Source organism: Tachysurus fulvidraco, chromosome 7 (genome assembly GCF_022655615.1).
Source record: "Tachysurus fulvidraco isolate hzauxx_2018 chromosome 7, HZAU_PFXX_2.0, whole genome shotgun sequence".
Taxonomy (NCBI): Eukaryota; Metazoa; Chordata; class Actinopteri; order Siluriformes; family Bagridae; genus Tachysurus; species Tachysurus fulvidraco.
This window is the reverse complement of record NC_062524.1, coordinates 12,378,875-12,401,393: the sequence shown is the minus strand read 5'-3', so window position 1 is coordinate 12,401,393 and position 22,519 is coordinate 12,378,875. Positions and strand designations below refer to the sequence as shown.

Here is a 22,519-nt window from a genome sequence, read left to right as displayed (position 1 = left end):
CAGTGCCTTGCTCAAGGGCACCTCAGTCGTGGCCGGCTGGAGACTTGAACCCACAACCTTCAGGTTACAACAGTAGATTCCACGCTGCCATCGGCAACACGGCTCACATTTATACACAAGACAATAATGACATAATGAGGAGCAGGTGTGGTGACAGGGAGGAGGCAGACACGTGACGAGGAACAATTACAAACACATGCATGTGGCCAAAGTCCGGGCTGAATCATAACAGACACGTTTTCTGGCAATTAGATCATCCAATTTAATAGACATCAGGATAGATGAAATTAACCAGCAATTCTGGACCCCATGAATCATCATCCCAACACAAATCTAGAGTTGAAATACATTTACGTCAAGAGACATCTAAAGAGGTGTAACGAGGCACTCGTTGAGCACAATTCGATTCGATTCAACTCTACTCTCAGGATATATTGGCAACAATTTAGTGGAGAAAATTGATGACTGAAGGGATACCATAAACAATGCCATAAACTAAAAATGCTGCACACAAAGATTCTAGATTGAAATCCAAATCAGAATCGTTAGAATCAGCTTTATTCACACACACAAGGAATTTGTTGTGGTTAAAGGAGCTCACATAAATATACTGTTTACATATAAACATAGACCAAAGTAATAAAAATACTATATAACCAAAGAAAAATATAATATGTATTTACATAGATACTAGTAAAAGATATTGCACTCAGAATATTGCACGTTAACAGACGAGATATTTAATGGTGGGTGTGCTAGTTGTACAGAATGGATATGGCCTGTAAAAAGAATATGTGCCTAAATGTTTCAGTGCATAGTGATCTATAGCATCTGTGTTATGGCAGAAAGGCAAACAAACCGTGTCCAGGGTGAGAGAGATGTTACCTGCCCGTTTCTTCACCCTGCAGTTGTATAAGACCTGTAGGAGGGGCAGGGGCACACTAATAATCCTCTCAGGTAAAATACAGTACAAAAAAACTACAGGTTCATCATGAATGAATGAATACTCCCCAAAATCAGATTTACTTAAAATTCTCTGCCCGAGAGAAAATGATCAATTCACCTAATAAACAGTACCTCAGGCAACAGTTCAACATTAAATATAAAAAAATGTTGCCTGAGTCCTGCTGCCACTTTCTCAGACATCAGGCACGGAGCTTTTCAGTCACAGTGAGGTGGAGCTTTCACTCCTTACATTTCTGGCATTTTAGTAGACTTCGTTATCCAGAGTGACATACATTTGTATTTAAATTTATACAACTGAGCAATTGAAGGTTAAGGGCCTTGCTCAGGGGCCCAGCAGTGGCAGCTTGGTGGACCTGGAATTCGGACCTGTGAACTTTCGATCAGTAGTCTAACACCTTAACCACTGAGCTACCACATCCACTCAGTGTACTCTTTATACACTAGGCACAAATTTGTGTCATCTGGTTTTTGTAATGATGTGAAGTCGCACTAAATGCACGATTAACCACATGATCTGAAGCACATGTGTCACACTCCTCATAAGTAGCTGCAGGATCTCAGATGAAGCTTCATCGAGCACCTACTACACTGAACAGGAAATAAGAATCACACATGTAACATGTACAACATCAAGCAATTTGGAATTTGGCTTTACTGTTTGAATTACTAGTGAAGACCTGACTATACTGTATATAAAAGAGTTAAACCATTATTATTAAAAAGAAATGATTTTAGTCCCTTTCAAATCAAAGACAGTCGGCAGTCCTTAAAAAACAGTAACAGTGTCAGAAAAAGCGAGTGCCTCAACAGAGTAAAATCAGACCCATACGCAGCAGAATTGATTAATATCCACAGGGAACAGGTGTAAGGAAAAAAAACACAAAACAACTAAAAGGGAGCAAAACTGAGGCAACAACAACTCAGCCAAAATGTATGTTTAGGGTAGTTGGCAGTAGCCCTTAATCAGAGCAACTTTTATTTTTACACAACTGAGGGTTAAAGGCCTTACTCAGGGGCCCAGGAGTGGCAGGAAGGTGGACCTGGGAATTAAACTCATAACCTTCCAAACTGCAGTCCAACATCCTAACCACTAGGCTACCACATCCCTCTGCATGAAGATGGGTATAAATTGGAGAAATAAACAAAGGAACATGAAGATCAGGCGGGGCAACAGACATGAGAGACAACATAAACAAAAACACATGGCAAGAAAAACAAAACCCCTGTCAAAAAAAAACCCACCCCTGGTGTTCAATTCAATTAAATTCCATTTATTTGTCTAGCGCTTTTAACAACTGACATTGTCTCAAAGCAGATTTACAGAAGTATAGAAACAGAATCAACAAAATTTAAAGTGTAAAGTTTAAAATGAAGTTACTATTTATCTCTAACAATTGTCCCTAATGATCAAGCCTGAGGTGTTGATGACAAGGAAAAACTCCCTGAGATGATATGAGGAAGAAACCTTGAAAGGAACCAGACTCAGAAGGGAACCTCGTCCTCATCTGGGTAGGGTTGGGAACCAAGAACCGGTTCTTATTCAGAACCGGTTCTGTTTTCCAACAGGAACCGGAACCACGCAGAATTTTTAAGCTTCGGTTCCAAATACGGTTCCGATGTGATCACGGGCAAAGCGCTGGGAGCGGTCACTTTAAATAGCCATGTCTTACCTCATGAATATTAATTGTTTACACTGTTTACAGTCACGCAACCAAATTAACGCAGCTTACCACAGAAATCAGTCACTCGCCCTGCTGTGCTGAGGTATGCTTTGTGTTAAACATGTCTAAAAAAAAGTCTAAAGTGTGGATTAATTTCCAAAGCTACAGTACAACAATGAAGCAAATCTACCCCCTCTGAGAGGGTTTTCTCCACAGCAGAGATACAATAAGCCAGGAAAGGTCTCGTCTTCTCCCAGAGAAAGCAGACATGTTAATTTTTCTTCAGAAAACTGTATTGCTAAGTTGTAATTCTGGATGTTAAATTTGATGTTGGATTTATTTAAATTATAAATTACACACAGTGTCAGGATTTAGCCAGGAAATGCTCTGTTTAAAGAGTGATTAATAAACACAAATGGAATTGTTTAAGTATTGTGCATTATTTTTCATATTTCTTTTATTATGGAATCGGAATCAGAACCAGGAATCGTAAGGCAGAACTGGAACCAGAATCGGAACCGGAAAATTTCTCTTGATACCCAACCGTACATTTGGGTGACACTGGATAGGAAATAATGTCAATGTAAATAATGTCCCTTCTACAACAGTTTGTAGAATCTCCAGCTGGAAATCATCCAGCCATCTTGACAAACAGAAACTCGATCAATTAAAGTACATTACGTTTTGTGTGGAAATCTTTTCTTAGAACACTGCGAATTCAGAATACAGTGCATCATTCATGAACAATGAAGTCTGAACCCGTATAACAGAGGTTTACTTGCCTCTGTTATAGGGGCAAGTAAGTTTTTTCACCATAGAGTTGGGTTTCCATATTTTCTTCACACTTCCATTATTTGTTTTACACCGCTGGAATACTTTGTGCTTGGCACCATGCGCTCAGCCAGCTGTGGTAGGTGACAAAGCTTGACCCAGGCGATTGGATATTCTTTTCCCATCTTGCAATAACAAGCACCTGGGCAAGTCTGTTCGGTTCACACTCTTGCTTTCTTTCTCTGTTGGCTGTCGTCTCCAGCCTGTTCGCAGGTCGGATCTGGACTATGACAGGTTCTGACAGGGCTTTCACAATCCTGACTCTAATCACCTGTGTGTGTGTGTGTGTGTGTGTGTGTGTGTGTGTGTGTGTGTGTGTGTGTGTGTGTGTGTGTGTGTGTGTGTGTGTCACCTCTCCATGCTTAAATGCAATTGTGTAGCCTGGCATTAGAGAGTGCTGTGAGTAATGGTTATAAATAAGCAGAGTAAGATTTGATTAAAGTGACACATAATCAGTGTGAGGTCAACTCCACTTAATGATGCTGCTTTTAGTGAATAGAGAATGAAGACTAAAAAACCTGCAGAGCGGATAGGAACGTGGATATAAATGCACTTAAGGCTAAACTTATTCAGTCTCAGGGTTGCTCCAGAGAACTCCATACATTTCATTTTATTACAGTATATGTTTCCTGCATTATTTCATTTTGAACAAATCAAATAGAGACCGCTTTAATCCACTATAACAGAAGTCAACAGTTTACATACTCCAAGCTGAATGTAAATTCCGTAAATATACAGATATGTCTTATGGGGATGTGGTAGCCTAGTGGTTCAACTGCTGATTGAAAGGTTACAAGTTCAAATCCCAGGTCCACCAAGTTCCCACTGCTGGGCCTGTGAGCAAGGCCCTTAACCCTGGCTCTGTTGTATAAAATGAGATAAAACTGTCGGTCACTCAAAGTACAGTACAAAAGTGCTTTTATGTCTCTATCGATGAATACATTAACAAGGGTTCACTAGGTCACAGACTTAGGATGGCATCAACCTAACCTATTTTTTTAAGTATACAAATAAAACAAACAGAAAAAAAAGTAATTAGTTAGTTGAAGTGTTTCAGGGAGGTCTTCACCCATCATCAGAAGATAGTTAGTGACCCAGCTGTTTGGATATCTAGGAGAAGTTCCTTCTACCAACTCTGTGCCAGAACAGAGAAGAGACATGTTGTATATCTTCCTCTTACCCTGGGCGATGGTGGGACCAGTGGAGAAGTGCTGATAGATCTGAGGGAGCGAGGTGCAGTGTGAGGAGTGATGAGAGCTTTGAGGTAAGATGGAGCTGGTTTGTTTCTGGCTTTGAAGGCAAGCATCAGTGTTTTGGGTAAGGGCATCTTGAGTAAAAGGTCATTTTGCTGATTTTTGGATGCATATTTTGGGTCAATGTCATGTTAAAAGGTAAAGTTTCTGTTCATCTTTATCTTACTAGTTGACAGATCTTTGGTATGGTGTGAGCTTTGGTTTGGTAAAGTGCTTATTTTTTGCACCAAACACACCTTCTGGAATTTAGGATTATCTAGGATTATTATTATGGAGTGATTTAGTTGAGCCTGCATGTTTTCTGTTTGTTGTAAAAGGGCTTCTGTCTACAGTAGTTGCCCTACCCCACAGCCCATGAAGAAGATAATATACACATGAATGTGTGGGATTTTCCTGCAGCTCCTTTAATGCTGTTGCATGTCTTTTGGCAGACCACATGGTAAGTATATGTCTTGTCTGTTTATAAATTTTGGAGGGCCGTCCTGTTCGGGACGGCCTTTGCGGTGTTCCATGGTACAGCTAATGTGTTTGCATTCCTTTTATACTCCTTTCCTTATCAATACCATGAGATATAGATGCTTAGCTCTTTGTGGAAAATGACTTCAGCAGTCAGGTGAAGCAAAGAAGATACAGAAACAGAGACGTCTTTAATTGGGAAATAATTTCATTGGTGACAGATGCAGCATAATTACCTCTGAGCATAATATTTTATATATGCTGTAATTTCTGCTATGTATATTTATTTACATCGCAAAAAACATGTCCATTGAAAATGCACTATTAAGACACATCAAAAAAACCTGGCCTTTGGGAAGACAAAAACAGAACTGTTTGTAAATAACGTTCAGTGTAATGTATGAAGGAAAAGTTAAAAGTGAAAGTGAAACCAATGTATGGAGCAAAATGGCTGAAAGACAATCATGTGAAAGTATTGGAGTAACCATCACAAAGCCCTGACCTGACTTGATGAAAAAGCGTGCCTGATCAGGCAGCCCATAAACCTGACACCAGCTCTGAATGTTTTCTCTTTGAAGCTGTTATGTTCTCTCTTTTTTTCTACGAGTCTTTACTCAAAACTGCACTCTAAAACATTTCTCAAATCCTATAATTGTGTTTGTTGATGACACCAAAATAGTTGGACTCATATCTGACAACGAGGAAAAGCCTAACATTGAGGAGGTTCAACACCTGATTTAGTGGTGCATGAACAACCACTTGGTTCTGAACACCACAAAAACCAAAGAGATCATAGTTAACCTCAGGAGATCCAGGAAGACCACTAAACTCCCTCTGTATATAAATAGAGGAGTAGTGGAGAGTGTAAATGACATCCTCTCACATGGTCCATCAACACCTCTCACCTGATGAGGAAAGCGCAACAAAGGCTATTCTTCCTATGGAAACTGAACCAGGCCAGACTCTCCACACAACTCCTAGTGAACTTCCACTGCAGTTCCATTGAGAGTCTACTCACACAAAATATCACAGTGTGGTATGCTAGCTGCACCGGGGAACCCCACAAGGTCTTGGGTCGGGTAGTTAAAACAGCTCAGCACATCATTGGTAACGAGCTCCCAGACCTGAACACTGTGCATGCTACTGTAGCTGACTGCAAACAAAGGCTAGCATCATCATCAGACTTCACTCACCCAGGAGACAGAATGTTTGTTCTCTTACCATCTGAAAAAAGATACAAAAGACATCAACTCACATACAAACAGAAAAACCCCTCGGCAACTGTTCAAGGACAATTTTCAACTAAACCAATGCTGGCCTACTCCTCCTTCCCAAACACCTTTTAAGGACTAAAGACCTTAGCTACTAATCTCTAAGATGATTTACACTAAACCTTAAATCTTCGCTGTGACACTCACTTACAGTGATATACTCTGTTGTGTACTCTGTTCCAGTATATTACTCACAGCACAATAATACAATTCAGTTAACCGTCTGATATTATTTATGGTGTACTCTATTCTTAATCATTTTTTATACTTTTAAAATTTTAAGTAATTTAACTACTAGATCACATTCAACAATGAAAGCGTCACTTGTTTTTGTCATTTGTGTAACAAAACATACTATAATTAAAGACCTTTGGCATAAATCTAGAAACAATTAACATTCATTGTTTTTAACTGTTAGGCGATGAACAACAGAAGTGCGAGACACAAAGAAATAAAGCTCTCAAATATCCATCTGTAAAGGTGTGAACATCATAAACAGCCAATTTGATCTAAACACCACATAAGGGTTAAGCAATTAAAGGGGTGCATAATATTTGAAAAATGCTTCTGGAATCTGAGGCCGACTAACAAAACAAACATGTAGCCAATGAGCAGAAAGGGGTGTGTCTTACATTTACATTTACGGCATTTAGCAGACACCCTTATCCAGAGTGACTTACAACTGAGCAACTGAGGGTTAAGGGCCTTGCTCAGGGGCCCAGTAGTGGCAGCTTGGTGGACTTGGGGTTCGAACCCATGACCTTCCGATCAGTAGCCCAACACCTTAACCACTGAGCTACCACATCCCCATTGTCTTCTCAATATGTGGTGGAGAGAGTGTTCAGTGTGCATGTCTGACATTAGCTGAAAGAGATTTAAACATTGACATGGTGGATACCTGCCGTTACCTCTGCCTTGGGTTCTAGGTGTTGAACGTCGTCTTCTGCGTGAAACGAAGCTAAACCTTTCACGGTACAACACACAGTACTACAAAAACACATTTGACCTGTATTACTATAGTATCACTCCAAGTTCATTTATTGATAAAAACTTCCCCTCGGCCAGCTGCCCCAGCAGGTTCCACCATAATAGGTACCTGGGTTACATATGTATGTGTGGCACGGAGCTATCAAAACAGAGGTGACACCCATTTGGGTTTGGGGCGTGTTTGTTTGGGTGATTTCAAATGTCAACATTGGCTTTCAAACATCGTGCACCCCACCTTTAAAAGGCAATGCCAGAAAAGCCAAACAAAGTGTATGTAAACTTTTGACTCACTAAAAGCTGATATAGAAAATAAACGTGGAAATAAATTTTTCTCTTCGCTTTTATTTTGAAATCTTATAAAAAAAAGATGACGTAACACAAAAAAAGTGAGGAAACAGGAAACGTGTGCAGATGTCAAAGGTCCAATAATATATCAAAATTTTTCTACTTTAATATTTTATAATGAATCTACACAACATATGGCACAAGAACATTTTAAAGATTGAACTGGACTGACTTTATCTCTACAGGTTAGTCTTAATTATCAGTTGTGTACGCATTAATCTGAACAAACAGAAATGTACTTTGTTTGTGGGAAAAACTTCCCAAGGATTGAGATCAGGGTTTTTTTTTGCCATCAGCATTCAAAGATCACAGAAGACAGTACACTATATTGTGTGTATGCTTGACTGGGCATCTGAGTGATTTTTCTCTTACGTGGGCAGTAAGTGAAGATCACAGAGCAGAAGATCATTCAGAAATAATAATAATTCATTTTATTTACTCGAGTATTTATTTAGATCGTTTTTCAGAATGAAGGCAGAATGTCAGCTTTTGTGTTGATGCGCCTGTGTAGCAGACACCTTCTCCTTAAAACCTTCTATTGTTTTATTTGATGATGACAATGATGATGATGATGATGGCTGCAAAGGTGGTTGCGAACAAGAAAAAACGAACAAAAACATTAAATATAAACTTTTATTTGAACATACTAATAAAATAAAGATTATACATTTTTGGCTTTTTTACTTTAATTGACTTAATTAATTTAATCAGTTATTATTTTTTACCTTAAGTGACTTGTGAGCTCAATGTGCTCTTACTCAGTTCACGCTCATTTTACTACTCCGAATTCATGAATACCTTTCTGTGTGTGTGTGTGTGTGTGTGTGTGTGTGTGTATGTCTGTGTGTTGTATGACCACACTCACTGGGATGTGTATTTGTATTGTCACTTATCCTTGATCCTACAGTAATTACTCACAGGATGCTTTCTGTATACGAGTGAACGAGTGATCTGTAAACTGTCCTACTGCCAGGGCTTTATCACAACACCCCCCACACACCAATCACACAGACACTCCACCCCACACACCCGTCACACACAATTGTCACCCCACACACACCTAATGGCAGTCAGGCTACCTCTGAAGAGCACATGAAGGACTGTGTGGCCCTCCAAAGAAATGCCACCCACACCATTACTGACCCACTGCCAAATGCTGGTGGATGTTGCAGGCAGCAGAACGTTCTCCGTGGTGTCTCCAGACTCTGCTTGCATCTGTGAAGAGCGCAGGGCGCCAGTGGCGAATTTGCCAATCTTGGTGATCTCTGGCAAATTCCAAACGACCTGACCGGTGTTGGGCTGTAAGCACAACCCCCACCTGTGGACATCGGGCACTCATACCACCCTCATGGAGTCTGATACTGACCGTTTGAGCAGACACATGCACATTTGTGGCCTGCTGGAGGTAATTTTGCAGGGCTCTGGCAGTGCTCCTCTTGTTCCTCCTTGCACAAAGGCGGAGGTAGCGGTCCTGCTGCTGGGTTGTTGCCCTCCTACGGCCTCCTCCACGTCTCCTGATGTACTGGCCTGTCTCCTGGTAGCACCTCCATGGACACTACGCTGACAGACACAGCAAACCTTCTTGCCACAGCTCGCATTGATGTGCCATCCTGGATGAGCTGCACTACCTGAGCCACTTGTGTGGTTTGTAGACTCCGTCTCATGCTACCACTAGAGTGAAAGCACTGCCATGTATATATATATATATATATATATACACACACACACACACTGATTAGTAAATTAGTGTAGATTATATATATATATATATATATATATATATATATATATATATATATATATATATATATATAATCTGTGGAAATTAAATTTAATAACCTTATATTTTATATTATATACCCAGGGTTATTCTGATAAATACTCCAAAGTCGTCCTAAGATTTGCAGAGATATATTTAGAGTCTTTCTGATGTATGAAATGAACAACTTTTGGCTGAAAAAGACTGTTTGCTCTCACTGTGGGGCGGTTGGGGGGAGGCGGTTACCATAGTAACTTGGCGGCTAGTTACATATCATGTTTGTGCCATTGAGAAAACTCACACTTAAAAGATATTATGTGTGACTGGCTGAAATTTGGATTTCATTTGGTTTTTATTTTCTCTTGATATGTTTCAATGTGAAGTGATTGTATACTAAGATGTAAGTGACTGCTTTATTCAGGACAATTAATAAACATTATAAAAGAAAAAGAAAAATTAACAACAACAAAAAAAGCTCACTGAGAAGCTGAAAAATCAAACTTGCTCTGATCCGATTATTGGCCTCCAAAACACAGGCGCAGCTGCTAAACTGGTAGAACACCAGGCTAATTATTTTCCAGATTGCTTATTGCTAATATGATTAAAAAAATATTGAATTAATTAGTAATTAAAGTAATTTAAAAATGTAATTTAAATAGTTCTTTACTGATTTTTTTTTTTTTGAGTAAATAGTCTAGGTCAGATCGGATATGTCAGAAGTATATTTTTTAAACAAATATACCAAGCTTTTGTCCTTTTTTTTTGTTCTTTCCCATGTTAACAACCCATCATTCACATCAGCTGTACCTCCTTCCTTTGCAGAAACATAGCATGAGACATGAGAAAGAGAGAGAGAGAGAGAGAGAGAGAGAGAGAGAGAGAGAGAGAGAGAGAGACAGGGAGAGAGACACAGGGAGAGAGAGACAGACAGAGAGACAGGGAGGGGACAAGTCTAATTTTGCTTCCAGAACTCGTGTAGGGTCATCTATACAGGTGGGTGGAAAGGGGCAATACACTGAACTGTGCCTCAGCTCTGTCTGTCTGTATATATATATATATATATATATATATATATATATATATATATATATATATATATATATATATATACATGTATATATACATATATATATATACATGTATATATATATATATATATATATATATATATATGTATACCAGTGTAAACACCTATAGATTCTATAAGATACGTGCAAATATCTGCACACCGGAGATATTGTGTGTGTGTGTGTGTGTTGGTTGTTGGGAAAATGACACTTTCAGCTAGAAAAATACACAAACGTTTTAAGGAAGTAAAATGATGTTACTGCAGACCAAGAACTCGCTACTCAGGTGACAGGCAGCAAGTAAAACAAGGAAGCGTTATTCTGCAGCCAAACAGCCACTGAAACATGTGTACGTTAAACTGAAAGAGAATTAAGAGAAAAGTAATTATTTCCCAGCGGAAGGAATCTATCATTAGAAACAAAACACAGATCTTTAATGAAACAAATAGTCAGTTTGTTTCCTAAAATTGTGCTGTTGAGTGTCTGAACCCTTAAAGGTGTTCAGAAACACTTTGCTTTTTGCTGTGATACTGAATCAAATCATCTTTCCAAGAAGTCGGCTCCAAGTTTGAGGGATAAACAACGAAGTAGCTAACGGTCAGGATAACCTGATAACAAAAAATGTAACATTCTTAGCTCCTTAGTTAGCTAACATTCTGTAGTGTATTCTAGCTCACCTAAAAACTACACAAGGAAAGTAGATCGCTAATGCTATATAGCTTGAGCACATTCTTACTGAGGAGCTGTATGTAATGGAAACGTTTTTCTAGCTAACTTTATTCAGCTTATAGTTGAATTCATGGCATCCGGTTTAAACTGTCATGATGTTGGAACTGTAACACATCACATCTTGCAAACAACACTCTTTAACCAGTATAAACCAGTGTAAACACCTAGAGATTCTATAAGATATGTGCAAATATATCACTGGAGTTGTTGCAGGCTAATCGCTTAGAGCCACTGTAAGACGTACAGTAAAAGCTAAAAGAATCTTCTAGAGTTACATCATTTGAAAGTGTTCGATTAGACAGATAGCACTTCCTGTTCTGTAGTGCTAATCCATAATAATTACTAGAGAACATTTTAGCTACAGTTCATCACAAACTGTTTAAGACAGACATGAAAACTGCTTGTCCCTGGTGCCCAGGCTAGTGATTTGTCCACCTGCTACGTGCTGAAACCTAAATCAGTTTCTTCAGACTATTAAAAACATATGTGACTTTTTATCTGCACTACATTGTCCATTTGTCAGCTAATCCTCGAGCATGAATAAATGTGTGTGTGTGTGTGTTTGTGCTTTATCAATGTGCATTAGAAGTGGCTCATGGGAGAAAGGCTGCTGAGGGCCCTGCACACTCTACAGCATTAATATTCTTAACTCCTCTTCTTTTTCCCTTCTTCCTCTCACTTATCCAATCTGCATCTCCATCTGTCTGTACTGCTGAGATCTTGTGAATGTAACTCCTTTTACTATCTCTCTCTCTCTCTCTCTCTCTCTCTCTCTCTCTCTCTCTCTCTCTCTCCCTCTGTGTATCATGCTCTCTCTCTCTCGGGATCACACACACACACACACACACACACACACACACAAAATGACATTTTACTATGGGATTTCTCATTGACTTTATACAACAGGCTAAGCCATACCAGAGAGCGGCATAAAAATCACACACACACACACACACACACACACACACACACACACACACACACACACACACACACACACACAAGTTATACATTAAGTAACAATATCCCCCACATGCCACAAGTGCATATTCAGAGGTGAACTACTCATGCTTTTCTGTAGCAGATGGAGAGATGAACACAAAGAACAGGATGACTTCCTGACACTGGAGTGTATAATTTCACTCCTACACACACACAACATGCTGTATCCGTAGTCCTTCCACCCACACACCCCAACATCATGATTCTATTTCTCTGCTGTCTTTCATACAGACACTTTTTTACAAATGATGCTGTTCCTTTGTCTAGATGCTGCTGCTGCGTTGCCTGTCAACCAAACAGAAATACATACTGTACGCAGTCTACGCCTGTCCTTAAAAAGTCTGAAATCTGTATAAAGAGGTACATACAGTATATGTACACACACACACACACACACACACACACACACACACACACACACACACACACACACACACACACACACATATATGTCCACATATACATACACGTTCAGGCAGATAATAATGGAGCACAGCAGGACATTGATATTCAGAACACCCACACATACACACACATACACACACACACACACACGCACACACGCACACACACACACACACACACACACACACACACACACACACACACACACACACACACACACACACACAGAATCTGAAACCTGGCCTCTCAGAAGCTAGGAACACATTGCGGTCCTCTGCACCATCATTACTGATATAAAAGCATTCCCACACAGACAACATACAAATCAATAAGCATGTTTTAAATGATTAACATTTTCTCAGGCACATGTTAAGCACCAACAAGGTCTACGAGTTTGTATATATGTGTGTGTGTGTGTGTGTGTGTGTGTGTGTGTGTGTGTGTGTGTGTGTGTGTGTGTGTGTGTGTGTGTGTGTGTGAGTGAGTGTGTGTGTGCATAAATTAAATGTGCAGACTTTCATCTATAAACACGGCAGCTACTGGAGTCCAACTGGTTTTCTTTTTAACTCAAGACCAGATTAAATGATGAAGTTTTAGTGAACAGGGATCATGGAGCATCGTGCCTCCATTAGCTCAAGTCTGAAATCCATTAGAAGGTGTGTTTTCTGCTCAGAGGTTAGTGGCAAATTAGGAAGACATTGAGAAATGTGGGGACACTATGGAAATAATTACCATGGATGAGGGCACTGTTTCTCAGTTTCCTTTCTCATCAGTGACACACTGAGGGCAATGGCTACCTTGTTTCTTTGATCACAGAACAAATGTCGAGCAAAGCTTGCGCTTGGAGCTCAACGCTGCACTAGGGACTACACTGTGTTCTACTAGAACTCATAACTCATCATTTCCAACCTCCGACAAGGAAAAACAATCACGAACTTGGGACTACCCTGAGTTCAACAAGTAGAATATTAGAAGAAGCCTTTATTTTTGTCACATATAAATTACAGCACAGTGAAATTCTTTAAATATACTAAATTTGGAGGTTGGGGTCAGAGCACAGGGTCAGACATAATACAGCACCTCTGGAGCAGTGGGGGTTAAGGGCCTTGCTCAAGGGCCCAAAAGTGTCAACTTTGCATTGACATCGCTCTTCGCAGTGCTAACAAGCTTGGTGCTAACAAAAGGGAACCACAGAGGAGATATCCATGTTTTTCTTATTTTGTAGCTCAAGGTCAAAACGTAAACGATGCCAAAGCCTAATGTCCCACTTTTGTAGACCAGATGGCAGCATTAATTCCATTAGCTAATCCTCTTGACATGAATTTGACTGGAGTTTACTTACCCGAAAAACTTATCTTAATTTCTCGCTAATGGTACTAAAGTTTTTAGTAATTTTTTTTTGAATGCCAAAAGTATTGGAAGTTAATATTTTGTTGTATATCACTTGTTTGCAATAACTGCATCAAGCCTGGGACCCAATATGGTTTACAATAGGTTTTCAGTCCAGATACTTGAAACTGTTGTTTGTTTTGGGGACGTTTCTGTCTTCAGTCTTCTCTTAAGAAGGTGAAATGCTGCTTTGTTGGGTTCAGGTCTGGGATTCATTTGGCCAATCACTACCTCCAATCACTAGACCCATGAAGCTCGTATGTACTGGATCATCCTTTCTTTCTACACGTTGACCTTTCCATTGTGTTGGTTCACCTCCAGTTCCAGAGCTTTTTTGTATCTCTGCATTTCTTTTCTTTGTAATATCCTTCTGATTCTTACTTTCTTGTGGTGTGGCTTCAATAGTTCTGCTCCTTTTTCAATGGTGGATTGTTATACCTTCATCCCTGACCTGCATATTTGGTTTTGGGGTTTTTCTTCACAGGTCTCACAATATTTCTGTCAAACTTCTATTGTTTTCCTTCCCTGACTAATTCCATGTCCAATTGTTTGTACAATTGTGGACTGCTTCATTTCCCCAGCCCCACTTGGACTTAAATTGGACAAGTTACAGAGACTTTTGCCTAAACATCTACAGTAGGTACTCTGTACATTACGTGGCTGTGGTGATTTGTGCTCATTCATGTGTAAATCAGCAGAGGAAATTTGAAAAGTCTTCAATGAAACATTTCAGAGATAAAATAGTGTTTTTCTGTGGCACTGTGAAAATCTCCAATGTTCCCAGCTTTTCAGTTTCACAACAAAAAAGGCAATGCTACTGCCTTTAAGCTCAAGAGAGCAAAACTGGACCGACTAATTGAGAAGTGTTTCTCTCTCCCATTGTTTAGAGCAACGTTAAGCAATCGTTGGCAATTGTGAGCTCAAATGTGAGAGGATGGTGCTTTCCTCTGAGTGTTGGTAGTTCAAAAAACACATGGTGTCTGTGTTCACATGTCTTACAAGACCTGCATGCTAGCCTTCACCACTTCAGTTCGTTGGAATTGTCTATGATGGACATCAATCCAAACTGATATGCAAATTATTTGGAGGATTATCTGATAGCCAGAAACTTACCAAAACTTTGTGCTCTTAGATGCATTCATCTTTCAATCCTGACAAGCCTCCTACTGTAAGCCTTGCTGAAAAACGTCCCCACAGCAGGTTGCTACCTTCCAGTGTACTCAACCTGCAGGGATGGAATTGGCCAACGATTTGTCTTGGCCGGTTCTTCTATGGTGCTACAGTCTTTTATTCTTTTCTTTCTTTTTTTCTGAGTTTTTTCCCCTGAAGTTTGTGAAGCTGAGAAAATCCAATGTGACCACTATATATTTTTGCACACTTTTAAGGATCATTACACGATTATTCCTGGCTTGTTATAATAAGCAATATGCCTGCTGAAAACTAAATGAATGTCTGTTCTACTCATTAAAATGAACAAATAAACATCTTGGCAGTGTTTAAACAACTTTTGTTTACATTTTTATAAGTGGTGGATCCAATTCAAAGAGTCAGGGATGAATTTAGAATGAAGTCACACAGAGCAGGAAAGAAACAACAGAGATGCTGTTGCCCCAGCTTCTGCCCCTGCTGCTGCCCCTGACAGTATCAGTATTGTATTACATTCTACCCCAAAAGCCCGGCCTGTCTGGTCTTAGGTTATGACACGCTAGTTATTTCAACAACAATATCCATCAATGTTAAATGTTAGTGTTAGAGTCTTTTCATGACTGTGACATAACTGAACAAAATGTTTCACAAGATGAAAAATAGGTACATCAGGAGCTATTCCTTAAAGGGGAGGCTCTGTCATGTCAGCTTTCGGCACTGACTACATAACCCATTATCCCTCTTTCACTAGCATTTGTGTTTCCATGTACAGTATGTTTGCTTCGTTGTTGTTCATTTTGAATTGCACTTTATTAAATAATTTTCTGCACTTGCATCCATTCTGACTCTAGTTTTGACCCCTTTCTTACGTGTGATATCAATATAAACAGGCAAAATATCACACTATCACTAATGCGCTCACTTGTATTCTCATAACGAATGCCTTTGTTTACCTCAGAGCTGTTTCTTGGCTCTGGTGTTTTTCACTTCCACTCACTGTATTATCTGGATTTCAGCCATCTTTAGGATGACTTTCTTGGTCGTTAAACAAATCTCTATGTGCCTTTTAATATTTTTGCAAACAGCCATTGTTTAAACCGTGTCTGCTGTGGAACATGCAGCAGTTTCAGATAATTCCTCCATGTTGCCAAACAAATCAAGGAAGAAACAGAAGCTACAGTAGGAACCAGCTACTGTTGGTGATTATTGGTTTGCTCATGCGTCAGCCAGTGAAAGCTCAAGCTAGTCTAGCGAATGAAGAGAAGTCTGAAAAAAATCCTTATAAAATGTCTTAGAACTATCTCACAATCTCTCTGAAAAGAAACTGCACACTTTTAATCGCCTTTTTAATATTACTGTCCCTTTAACTGTCTCGGAGAAGAGAGATTTTTATCTTTATTGGAGATTTACTCAAATGATTTATACATAAAATTACTTTAGTTGAAGTTATCAACTTTATAATATGGTCAGATCACAACCAATCTACACAAACTACACAAAGGCGATTTGCATAATCTGAATGGAACTAATAAAAAAGCGATAATACAGACAGTTCCTGTGCTTGATTCTGATTGGCTGAGCCATTTACGTACATAAATTACACTTTAAAACACACCTGTGACTTCATTACATCTGTATCACTGCACCAAATATACTGTTTCAATATGTCAGGATTTGTTGTAACTTTTGGTTTTACTGGTTTGGAGGATTGGTTGAAAAAGCTGGGCAAATTAGATGGGGAAGATAAAACTGAAAGGTGATATTACGAGGTTAATGAGAGACAAATTGAAGAGCTGGAAAATTGAAGCCTGGAGCGTTAAACAGATTATGTGGTGCATTCGCTGTTTTCAGACTCGCTGTGCTGAGAAAGACCTGACTATTGATTTTTAAACCAAGCTCTCTGTCAGTTTTATACCATTTTAAAAAAGGTGAATCTTGTAGTTTCACCTACAGTATGTGCAGGTCATCATAAACTGGTACATAAATGATCCTGGTGTGTTGTAAGATCTTGAAATTATCAATAGCTACAGCGTTTCATTGAAGTACCAAGAAATGCACAGAAAAAGAAGGACGTGACAAAAACAAAGACAGACCTAAAAAAAATCAAGCTCAAGGCACTGAAGCCAAATACGTGGGTTGATGTAGAATAGAAGACTTTATTTTGCCACACCTACATTACAGTAAAAGTCTTTCTTCACATATACCAACTATGGAAGTTGGGGTCAGAGCACAGGGACAGCCAAGATACAGCAACACTGGAGCTGAGAGGACTAAGGGCCTTGCTCAAGGGCCCAACAGTGGCAGCGCTGGGGCTTGAACCCTGATCCTCCATTCAACAGCCCAGAGCCTTAACCACTTGTGCCACCATTGCCCAACTGCACATGATGTCCAGCTGCATATAGGATGCAGAACTAAAGCAGACACCTGCTAACTGAAGCCAGAATTATCCACCAGGGCGACAATGGTCAGAAGTGCACAACACTGTCAATAAACAAATGCACAAAAACACACAAAGCAGCAGCCACAGAACTTACTGTGTCCTGTCACTCCATAGGAGAAATACCACCCACTATTGACGTATACTAAGTTTGCAGTTAACAATAAATGTGAATCTCCCCTGCAATCTTCCCTGACTGGAGCCTACAAAGAGAGGCAATAGTGTAGAGACATGTTTGCTTCTGTTACAGCACAATTAAAAGGCACCAACACTCCTGTACCAGCAAAGACATGCGCTAACCGCATCAAATGCTTCAAGAATGCTTCAAAAACCTGCACAGCAAATGCCGATATCCAGATAAATGTTAATAATCACCCCAATCTTTAAGCACCTTTCCATCCGTAGGTTGCTGCATCTGTGTGTTGCTTGGCAACCATGCCACTAAAGGTTTTAGGGGGTTAGCTCCGCTCTACATTGTGCCTGATGACGCCCATTTGCTGTAATCACTGTACCACGGCTTTTTGGGCCTTACTGCTGTAGTTAAGCATATGTTTACCCCATCATGCATATGAGTAACTTTCCCCATGTCACAAAAAAAACAAAAACCAGAAGTCATCAAGTAAATTTCATTTTGAATATGTGGCTATAGACGGTATATATTCAGAAATCTTTCTCTACCAAATATTTCAGTCTCGTACACACTTTTGGAGACATGTTTCGTACACGCTTTTTAATATGAATAACAACAAAAAAACAGGTTTTATTTACATTACTGAAACATCTTTTCTGTCTTTTTATCTCTTTGCATTGTTGTAGAGAAATATAACATAAAGCTGCTGAAATATCTCAGCCCATTTTTCACAGCTGGACACCACTGTGCTGCCACCTGGACCAAGCAAGTTGCACAAGGGCAGAGCAAACAAGGGGTTCACCCAGCCGTGTGCCCTACATGTCCCCCAGCCTTTCCTCCTTTCCCCTTGGGCTTGTACCCTGATATCTTGAAACAGAGACATTGTCAGACAGGGTCAGTTTTACTCAAAAGCGTCTGAAGCCCAGAGCATCAAACCTCCCAGGACTGATAAAAGATCTGTATTCATGATGCGAGTCCTCAGCAGACGTCTCCGCTACCTGCAATCTGGGTCAATTCATATGTTATTTTATAGCACTTATCCAAGCATAGTAGGATAAAGAAAAAGACTCTCGAGGCTGCTGTTACACACAGATTTCTATACCGCATGTATTTGGCAAATCATATTCTGTGTGTGTGAACGTGTTCCTGCATACCTGATAAACCTGTCCTGCAGAAAGTCTGTTGTCAATGCTACACAAGTCATAAACAAGCTCATAGGAGCAAACAGGGATAATTAACAATGATGTTCTTTAATAACCTCAATTGCCATCAGCTTATTGAGCTCATAATCAGCATTGGACTTGGTATGGAATGGTTGATTTGACTGTGAAAGAAAAGATTAGATAGATAGATAGATAGATAGATAGATAGATAGATAGATAGATAGATAGATAGATAGATAGATAGATAGATAGATAGATAGATAGATAGATAGATAGATGAGTTGATTTAAATTAAAAAGTACATACCAAACTATAATTTTTTTTAGTTTTTTTAGACGCTCGGAGTCAGAAGCGGCTGTGAACAGATGTTGCCCCTTGCATTGGGAAAAAGCTTTTTTAACCACATCAATGTGCCCTATTTATTCATCTGGTACACATATCCACATTCCTGAATGGGAAAAAAATCACAAAAATGTGATGTTATGGGCTAAATAGGCATTTACTAAATAACACAATTTCATTTTCGGTTTTCTAGAAATAAATGTACCTCTCCATGAGCTCTGTAGTTATCTCATGTTAAATGGTATAAAATAAATGAATCGTATCATAAACGAGCCAGTAATGTTCTCTGAATTTCAACTGCATATGAATGCATATGAAACCGATCACCTATGTCAGGGCTTTTCATCATGTGGAGGCACTTGCTTGCCCCACATTTACACTGTACATAAATGCCATCCTGACATGAAAATTTCATCTCAAAGAAGAATGAGTTGTAAAAAAATATTTTACAGACATCACCCAGAACAAATAATCCTGTCTGGATAAATACATAATACAATCATCCGTAATTATAAAGTGACAGCTATTCAAACATGCCACAGACTTCCGCTGCAGGAATCAAGAGATTTACAAATATCCACAAGCTATAGTTGATTGAGAATACATTATGAAAACACACACACACACACACACACACACACACACACACACACACACACACACACACACACACACACACCAAGTCAAGTAAAGTGGGAGGGGCATGTTGTCTCTCCCTGCCAATCACAGTGACACTAGTCATATCTTGCATCTGTCTGTCTGTCTGTCTGTCTATCTATCTATCTATCTATCTATCTATCTATCTATCTATCTATCTATCTATCTATCTATCTATCTATGTTCAGAAAGGTGCAGTTGGCTGTCTTGGAGCAAGCATGTGTTAACCTTCACCCTCTCCGGCTGTTATCTGACAAAAACAATGTGACAGCTTACATATGGTCAAAACTCAGCATGGATGATTTTAAACAAATCGCCATGTTCACCTGCTGAAAAATCCGGCAGGGTCTGACCAACCCAGGCCGAACTGGTTATTGATTAATCACTCTCGGGAGCTGGTTTTTTTTTCCAACTTCCTTATTAAATTAATTGATGAACACATGTATAAAACCTTCTAAATGCCTTACTGTAGTTATTTCCTACAGTGTAGTGACATTCATACAGCCAGCATAGATGGCCTATCAAATTGAGCTGGTCAGACAAAGCAGGATTTTCAGCACTGATTGAAGAAAGTGTGGGCCAGGTCACATGACCTAAAACTCAGATTTATAGTTTAATTATTAATGAATACAGCTTTTCTAAAGTTTATGGCAACCGGTACTTCCATCGACAAATGTGTGTGTGTGTGTGCACGTGTATGTGTGCGTGTGTGCATGTGTGTGCATGTGTGTGTGTGTGTGTGTGTGTGTGTGTGTGTGTGTGTGTGTGTGTGTGTGTGTGTGTGTGTGTGTGTGTGTGTGTGTGTGTGTGTGTGTGTGTGTGTGTGTGTGTGTGTGTGGCAGAGCAAAAGGTAAAGTAGTTAATGACTCCTGATAGAATGTGATGAATTACGTTATTTTAACAAGAATTTCTGTTACTTTACACTGACCAATGCACGTTTGTTTCCCAAAAGCAGCACCATAGAACCCAGTAGTTTAATTCTATCTATCTATCTATCTATCTATCTATCTATCTATCTATCTATCTATCTATCTATCTATCTATCTATCCACTGTATATCATGTGAGCTCCACTCCGTTAGAGCTAAATGTGTGTCTGATAATTTTGCCAACTCCGATAGATCTGACAACTGCAAGTAAATAAAATACCCTCAGGATTAAAACAGGCAAAGGGGGGATGTTCTGAGCCACTTACTGGATATTGGAGCTGTTCCAGTACACGGCATGGCGGTTGTTCCCGTGCGTCAGGCGCAAGTTGTTGAAGGCGAACAAGACGAGGAAGATCACTGGGAAAGCCATAACATCCCCGACGTTTAGCAATCTCAATCTCTCTCTCTCTCTCTCTCTCTCTCTCTCTCTCTCTCTCTCTCTCTCTCTCTCTCTCTCTCTCTCTCTCTCTCTTCCTGAGTCCTCCTGCTCCCTGTTTTCTTTTTACAACATTCCTACAAGTCTAGGAACAGCTTTACACGCTGCACGTCCCGCGTCCCTCTCGCTCTTCCCCCGTTAAATGACATCCACAGTGCAGCTCATCCAGGCACCTCATCTTCGAGGACTACAGTAGTTTCAGATATACTGTACATCCCTTTCACTGGTTAAGCCGTATCTCATACGAGCGAAACAAATCCTTATACAACAAAAAAAAATGAAGTATAAAACAAGGCGACCTGCTACATGGTTTGTCCGCGCGTTATTGCGTCACAATGTCACGCACCGACACTAAGATTCCTGCTGCTGACGCAGTGCTGAAGTTGTGTTCCAAACTGTACATCTGTCCCTTTACACGGTAGCAAAATAAGACTGCTGTAGGCTAACAGTAGAACAGATACAGCTCGTTTGCACCTTTTCCTTTCTTAGGTTCGAGCTCTCTCTCTCTCTCTCTCTCTCTCTCTCTCTCTCTCTCTCTCTCTCTCTCTCTCTCTCTCAACTATGCGCAGCCACGCCCCCTCTATCCCTCCATCTCCATACATTCCTCCAGTCAGTTTTGTTATAGTCTTCTGGTCCTGGAGAACCCCCTGTTCTGCATATTCTCGTGTTTTCCTTTCCAAAGACCTGATTCACCTAAATCTAATTGAAATAAAAACTAAAATGGGGTCCTGGTCAGGGGGGAATTCAAGACCAGGGCTGGGAACCTGTGACCCAGAACATAAATGACAGACACGTGTCCTTGTGTGTGTACTTGTTACAGTATGTGGGGAATAAAACATGATGCTGTTGTAGAAAAATAATCCACATCCATATGGTCTGGTGTGGTGTGGCTCAAAGCAAAGTAGACAATTTCTCCTGAAACAGCAGGGAGTGAAGTGTTTTATTCTACGTAACACAGTGAATTAATTCAATTAAATTCAATTTAATTGTATCGAGCTTCACATTGTCGCAAAGCAGCTTTACATAAGAATAGAAATGGGAAAAAAGAAGAAGAAAAATAAATAAATACATAAATTGTAAGGTTTAGAATTAAGTTACTATTAATCTTTATCATCTTTACTTGATGATCAAGCCTGAGGTGAAGGTGGCCAGGAAAAAC

At 39.7% G+C, this 22,519-nt stretch overlaps 1 protein-coding gene across 1 annotated transcript in view; it reads right to left on the bottom strand.

The window, feature by feature from the left end:
• Positions 1-21,877, bottom strand: part of efna3a (ephrin-A3a) — a 100,914-nt gene extending 79,037 nt beyond the window's left edge. The window contains exon 1 of the mRNA XM_027143993.2: positions 21,191-21,877. Within this exon, the coding sequence (XP_026999794.1) occupies positions 21,191-21,294 (104 nt within the window). The 5' untranslated portion in view covers positions 21,295-21,877. The remainder of the gene's footprint in view (positions 1-21,190) is intronic.
• Positions 21,878-22,519: the final 642 nt, after the last annotated feature.